The sequence below is a fragment of the Ursus maritimus genome, unplaced genomic scaffold, assembly GCF_017311325.1.
Source record: "Ursus maritimus isolate PB19 unplaced genomic scaffold, ASM1731132v1 scaffold_10, whole genome shotgun sequence".
NCBI classification, from domain to species: domain Eukaryota; kingdom Metazoa; phylum Chordata; class Mammalia; order Carnivora; family Ursidae; genus Ursus; species Ursus maritimus.
The window spans coordinates 27,894,721-27,901,991 of NW_024423344.1; the positions used below are offsets into that span (position 1 = coordinate 27,894,721).

The 7,271-nt window shown below is 40.8% G+C and overlaps 1 protein-coding gene across 3 annotated transcripts in view; it reads right to left on the minus strand.

Moving 5' to 3' along the window:
* The window catches only part of DNAJC15 (DnaJ heat shock protein family (Hsp40) member C15), an 86,769-nt gene extending 80,194 nt beyond the window's left edge, over positions 1–6,575 (minus strand). For all 3 annotated transcript variants that reach the window (XR_005832810.1, XR_005832806.1, XM_040623124.1), the window contains exon 1: positions 6,424–6,575. Coding sequence is in view for 1 of the 3 variants with exons in the window: in XM_040623124.1 (XP_040479058.1) it covers positions 6,424–6,525 (102 nt within the window). In the remaining 2 variants the exon portion in view is untranslated. The remainder of the gene's footprint in view (positions 1–6,423) is intronic.
* Positions 6,576–7,271: the final 696 nt, after the last annotated feature.

A 7,271-nucleotide genomic window follows, 5' to 3' on the forward strand; every position in this document is an offset into this window, starting at 1 on the left:
ACCCACTCTAATACAATCTTAACCGGTCCTGCCCTCCTCTGCTTCTCTATCCTCCACCCTTCTTAAATACTGCTCTAGGCTTAGTATTCATTAGACCCACCACTGATCACATAGGTCCTACAAAACTTCAGCTGCCTGTAGACATGGTCCTTGCTCCTTAACCTGCCATTCAGGTTATCCACAACATTATCCCAATGTATTTTTTCCTTATTTTTTCCCCTTGATAATAACTTACATTTGTTTTTCTCTCTTTCTAGCTTCTGTTGAAAAATCAAACATTTTTCAAGGTCCTTGAGGACAAAACCCATGTTTGAGTTATCTTTGTACTTAACTGTAGCACTTAGCCTCCGTACCTTACCTAATAAAGTGGGACTCCAGATGTCACATTTAGGAAGTTTTGCTTTTGTTTCCTTTGCCCAATGAGACATATCTAAAAACTGTGGCTAAGGCCAATATCAAAGAAATTAGTGCCCATGTTTTTTTCTAGGAGTTTTAAAGTGAAAATAAATAAGCATTGAATGAATGAATGAATGAATGAACAAATAAATGACAGGGATTAATAGAGCCAGTGTTGAATTAGGTATTTAAATTTGATCCAATTTACCTTCTAGAGTAGTGGCCGCCAAACTTAGAGCCCATAAGCCAAATCTGGCCCTCCAACTATTTTTGTAAATAAAGTTTTATGGGAACATAGCCACATTTATGCATTATCTATGGCTGCTTTTGCTTTACAATGGCAGAGTTCAGCAGTGTAGAGGGGTCGATATGGCCTGCAAAGCCTAAAATACTAGTTAGCCCTCTACAAAATAAATTTGTTGACCTCTGTCCTTGAGGGGGGCAGGCATGGTTTATCCATATCTGCCCCACAGACATCTAGTATATAGCTTCCATGTAGTTGGTATTCAGAAAAATTTTTCTCTTATTAAACTGAATGCATTCACAAACTTTAAAAAGAGATTTGGAGACTGTGTTATTGGAGGTAATAAGCAATAAAATGGCCAAAACCTGGAAAAGTACATCAGAAGTCAGCTGTGTACTCTGATGTCATATAAAATGTATTAGATGCTTATAATTTAGTCTTTACTATTAAAACAGCCAAAACAGAGATTCTCAAATCCTCTGAATCCTCTGTTTTTTCCCTATCCAGTTGTTTCATTCAACTAACTTAACCATTTAAAAAAAATTTATGGAGCAGTAACCATGTGACTGGTACCATGCTGAGAGAATGATGATCCTTAAAACATGGTCCCTGCCTATAAAGAATATCTAATTTTAGCTTAAAAGACATATTTTGCGAGCGACTGGGTGGCGCAATCGTTAAGCGTCTGCCTTCGGCTCAGGGCGTGATCCCGGCGTTCTGGAATGGAGCCCCACATCAGGCTCCTCTGCTGGAAGCCTGCTTCTTCCTCTCCCACACCCTGCTTGTGTTCCCTCTCTCGCTGGCTGTCTCTGTCAAATAAATAAATAAAATCTTAAAAAAAAAAAAAAAAAAGACATATTTCGGGGGTACCTGGGTGGCGGAAGGTTTAAGCATCCACCTCAGGTTGTGATCTCAGGGTTGTGAGATCGAGCCCCACATTGGGCCCTGCACTCAGTGCAGTCTGCTTTGGATTCTCTCTCCCTCTCCCTCTGCCCCTCCTGCTTGTGCACTCTCTCTCTCTCTCTCTCTCTAAAATAAATAAATAAATCTTTAAAAATAAATAAATAAAAATAAGTAGAAGACATTTCAAAAAGAAGAAGCACTATTTAAATAATACCAGCAAATCAACAAATGGGCCAAGTCTGATATCTGTTACTGCCATCTAGTTTCAAATATCTACCAGAAAAAAACAGGGCGCCTGGGTGGCTCAGTCATTAAGCGTCTGCCTTTGGCTCAGGTCATGATCTCAGGGTCCTGGGATCGAGCCCCACATTGGGCTTCCTGATCAATGGGGAGTCTGCTTCTCCCTCTCCCTCTGTTCCTCCCCACCCCTTGTACACACACTCTCTCTCTCCCCTCTCCCTATCTGCAAATAATAAAATCTTTTTTTTTTAAATCCACCAGAAAGAAACAAACAAAAAAACAAACCAGAAAATTAAATGTTCCACTACCATGAATCAAAGATCTGAAAACTGGGAAAATAGCCCACTGCATCACAGCTGCTACTGCTTCGTCCGGGGAGGGAGGGGGGTGAGTATCAAAGTTGTTTTCAAATTCCCTAAGGCATTTTATTCTTCCAAAACAGTAAATAAGCAGCAAATAACTGTCTCGATACATATAAATTGCCTGAAATAAAATGACAAAACTTCTATCTCAAGACTGTAACATTTAGGTTCAAGATAGACAACAGTTGTACCAGTGGGAAATTAAGGAGGAAAAAAATTATTCTGCCTCAAAAAGATAGTTGTGATGGACAGAGGAAAGATGGAGACTATTTATTCATACCACAAATATTTATTTAGCATTTACCATATACATATACATTTATTCAGCATGCGCCAGGCCTTGTGCTAAGTTCTGGGGAAAGAATAATGAGTAAGAAAGACACAGACTCTTGTTCTCCTTTAGAGGCTAATATAAAGGAGAAATCCTACAGAAAAAAATACCTTCATCAATATGTTAGAATCAAACATTCACGTTTAAGTCACTCAATAGTAACAGAAGTAATAGCTGTTCATTTAATAAACAATTAAGTGACTACCATGTGTCAAATACAGTGACAATCAGAGAAGCATTTAAAGTTCTTGCCCAGGGGCACCTGGGTGGCTCAGTCAGTTGAGCATCCAACTCTGTTTCGGGTGGTCATGATTCCAGGTAGTGAGATGGCCCTACCTTGGGCTGTGGAGCCTGCTTAAGATTCTCTGTCTCCCTCTCCCTCTGCCCCTCTCCCCCCCCCCCACCAGCTCGTGCTTGCTGTCTCTCTTAAAAAAAAAAAGAAAAAAAAAGATATACAATCTGTAATCCATGTGATTTCTTCAAAGGGAAGCTTCAAGGTAAACATTTTAAATGAAAAACAGAAGTGGTTTCTTCTGTTTTGGTAATAAATAAGTACTTAATAATTTACATGTTTGATAGGTTTTTTCATGTTATCAAGTTGGCCTGTAACTGAAATGTATATGTAGCTAATTTTCCTCTATGTTACACCATTCTACTAACACTAGGAGTTACACCTTGGGGGCAAGTACTGAAAACTAATGGCTATCCTTTCATACAAACTGGGTTTTTTTCAAAATGCTTTAAAAATTGATAATATTTTCTTCCTAACATTAAAGTTTCTTCGCTACTTTTCTATGAGAACCAGATTTGCTGAAGCAAAATCTGACCATGACCTCTATTACACAATTAATTGTTAGATACTATTTTATTCAAGGTACTAAAGTATTTTTACCTACATTTTAATCTTTTTAATCTCCTGAACTGGTTAATGCACATGAATTCGTAGTCCCCAAGGGGAAGTGTACCTGAGAAAGAGTTATTTAACATCTACAACTGCAGATGCTATATTTCAAAAACTTCAAAATAAATTGCATCTTTAAAAAAAAAGATGTGAAAAATCTTTTCTTCAACTTCTTGACATTTTATTTTCTACTATTTTCAGTAAGACTGCCAATATGTCCCACTCCTGGGTCATTTATTTTTTCCTAACACTTAACTTTTGTCAGCTTTCCATCATTTTCAGTATTTCCAACCCCCCCCAAAATTATTATTATCAGTTCCCTTATCTTCTAACTCATCACTCATCATTACCTGGACCAATGATTCCAACAGAAGCAGAATAGGCCCTTAGGGACATTTTGAAAATTTGTGAGGACCTTTTGGTTGCAATAATAATTTGGATAGGAGGGAAAGTATTTGGTGGATAGGGGACTATTCATCCCAGGAGTCCTAAAATGTATGAAACAACGTTGTACAACAAAGACCTACCTGCATCCCTCAGGATTTTAAAAGATTCTACTAGACATTAAAGTAGGTAAAAAACCTATTTATGATCATCTTAGTCTAGAACTTTACAATACAGCATATATAATTTTTGCACTGTTCTTTATTAAAGAAGACTGAATTTTTCAAAAGTGAAATTCTTATGTAAATTGAGGGAAGATTCCACTTTGTTTTATTCAAAATCTTACCAAAAATTGTTAATAATTTGGGAAAAATCAGTTTGTCAATGACAATGGCCCTTAGTATCTGAAATGCCAGTACAATACATTTGAAATTGGTCTGCATTTATAGCTGTTACACTCACTCATAGTGATTCTTTGCATTGGTGCAATATGCCAGCAACTGATTACTTCATCATGTCTTCTAATGTAATCATGCCTGAGCAATTATATACTTAAATAGTAAACATGTTATTTTCTAACAAAATACTTCACCTTTATGTCTCAATTAGAGCATTACATTGATTTTTAAGTTATTTTTATGAATAGGTTTCATTGCCTATGAATATCATTTTAGGATACTACAGGATACTACAGAATATTTGTTATAAAAAGGGGGAACTAGGTTGAAGACGAATCACTTCAGAATCACTGGCCTACACCTTAGCCTTCATGTGACTGGACTACTAAAGACGTCTCCTAACTGATATCTTAAATTCTACACATATCTTCTTCCAAATGAAGTACCTACAGATGTAAAAGACCACCAATATTACTTCTATCTTCAAAATACCACAGAGCTCCCAAACTGCCTTGCAAATCAGCCCAGTATGGAGATTCTTACAACTCTCCATAAAGAGATTCCTTCCACCTCACCTAATAATTTATCCAGTCTACATCACAGACTGAACACTCCACTCAGAAAGCCTTATTTCTAAGAAGTCAGCAATTCATAGCAGAAAAGGTATACAGTTGGAATCCTAGGTATGTCACTTATTAGAATGATCCTGGGTAAGTTACTTACCACTTTCTGAGTCTCCTCATTTCTTAAGAATTAAAAAGGGCTTGCCTCACAGGGCTGTGTGAAGGAATGAATCAGACAAGCAGAAGCTCAGAGCTTGCTACTTCATATTTTTATCTGTTTTATTTACTTATCTATTCCAGGGTCTTAGGATAATACCTGGCACCTAGCAGTACTCAAGAAATGTCTGCTGAATGAAAGCATATTGCTTTCCGAAACCTTCCCAGGCAAGTCCATCTGACAGTTGCAGAAATTTACTCGTTAATCAAGTAATGACAATTGAGTGCTCATAGACTGGGTGCTTACTAGAAGTAAATCCCCAGTCCCCACTCTTAGGAAATTAGAAAAATGCTGGCAAATGACAGGTTAACATAAAAGATGTCACAATACAGTGTATGAGTAGTCAACAACTGGTATGGACAAAAAGTGCTATGCATCTAAAGCAAGGTATATATAACTAAGGGCTGGCACAGCATGGACTGCCATGTGAAAAAGAATTAGAACAGCCACGTTTCGAAACTTTCTCCAACTAATGCATTCTTACACAAAGCCTGAGAGGGCTTCGTAACAGCCCAATTTGTCACGTCTCAGCCTAAAACTCATCAAAATGGTACCACTGCCCTCAGGATATCCCAACTCCTTCAGGTGCTTTACCAGATGCTTCATATGTTCTACTCCCCATTAATCTTTGGGAACTGCAATGATTAATAATGTAGCCACTAGCTACATGTGGCTGAGCACCTGAAATGTGGCTAGTCCTAAGTGAGATGTACTGTTAGTGTAAAATACACACTGGATTTCAAAGACCTGGTACAAAAAAGGGGGTAAAAAGGATGTAAAATATCTCGAAAATTTTATATTAATTACATGTCAAAATATTACTGTGGATACACTAGGTTAAATAAAAATACACTCAAAATTCAGTTTACCTGTTTTTCACATTTCAAATATCGCTACAGAAAACTTAAAGATATATATGAGGCTCGTATTATGTTTCTATTGAACACTCACTCTTCCCAACTCTCCATTTCAGCCTGAATAAACCACTTGGCGATTTCCAACTGGACCCCGTTCCTGGGCCTACGACTTTGTAAATACTACTACTAGTGCCTGAAACACTTTTTCCTCTTCCTTTCGCTGACTTCACTGCCACTCATTCTTCCGAGTTCAGTTTTTAACCATCCCTTTCTCCAAGAAGCCTCCCCTGACCTCACTCCGTACCCCGCAAGACCAGCCTGGGGTCTTCTCCTCTGAATTCCACCTGTAGTACTTCTCACACAGCTGCAACTGCCTGCCTGCCGGGCTGTCCCCCCGACAAGACTGTAAGCTCCTCGAGGGAACAGACTGCACACGCCTACTCGCCAACGCCTGGCACGGAGCACCACTCCGCGGGCCGAATGAGGAGATGGGGCACAGATGTGAATACCAGGACTACCACGGTTCGAAGGGTGAGAGGGTACCAAGGAGTGAGGCACGGCCTACGGGAATCCAGGGGTGCTAGCGGGCAGGCCCGCAGAGGGGCGGGAGCAGCCGGCGGGACTCACCAGTCCCTGGTCCACGTCCGCGTCGCGTTTGGTCGCCGGCGGCGAGTACTCGGCGTAGCGCAGACCCTCGCCGGCAGGGGCGACGCCACCACGGGCAGCCATGGCAATGCGACGCAGGGAGGCTCGGTGCGCCGCGGCGTCGCCTACGAGACGGCCGCAGGGACAAACTAGTTAGGGCGGTTCACTCGCGGGTTTAGCTGGCGCCGCCCCTGCCTCCCGGGTGGAGGGCAGGTCTCCAGGAGATCTCGTTCTCACCCAGGCTCGGGCCACTTTGAACCCGCGAAGCCAAGGGTCAGTCTCGGAGCTGAGGCCCCTGGGACGCGTAGGGTTTTTTGTTTGTTTCAGATTCTCAGGCCTAAAGCCGACGTTGGGCCTCCTGGGTATTGTGTGGTGGAGCCCGGCTGCTCCCCAGCCGTCTTCCCAACCAAGGGCCAGGATTTAAACCTTATGGTCAGATTTTGGTCTCATCAAATGGCTATCAAGGGGAGACCCAGAGACTCCAGCTGCAGTTCCTGAAGGTCCCTGACCCACACCAGACCATTCTTCCCACCCCAACTACTGATCATACTTCTCTTTAAAGCCGCAATCTCCCACCCATGAAAGCAATAGAAGTGGCAATTTACTTATTCTACCCCTTCTCTCCACATGAATGGCTGTATTTGAGATGAAATTACAAAGAAGAAACTTATAAGCAAGTAAATAAACTTCACTCCCCACAAATGGCTTTGTGCTGTCTTGGATGTAGAAAGACCCATTTTATTATTAATTTTTAAGTAGAGCCTTTTGGAGCAAAAATTAACCAACAAGTGAAGCCAGTGAAGTGTTTTCCAACTCCTGAACCAGCCTGG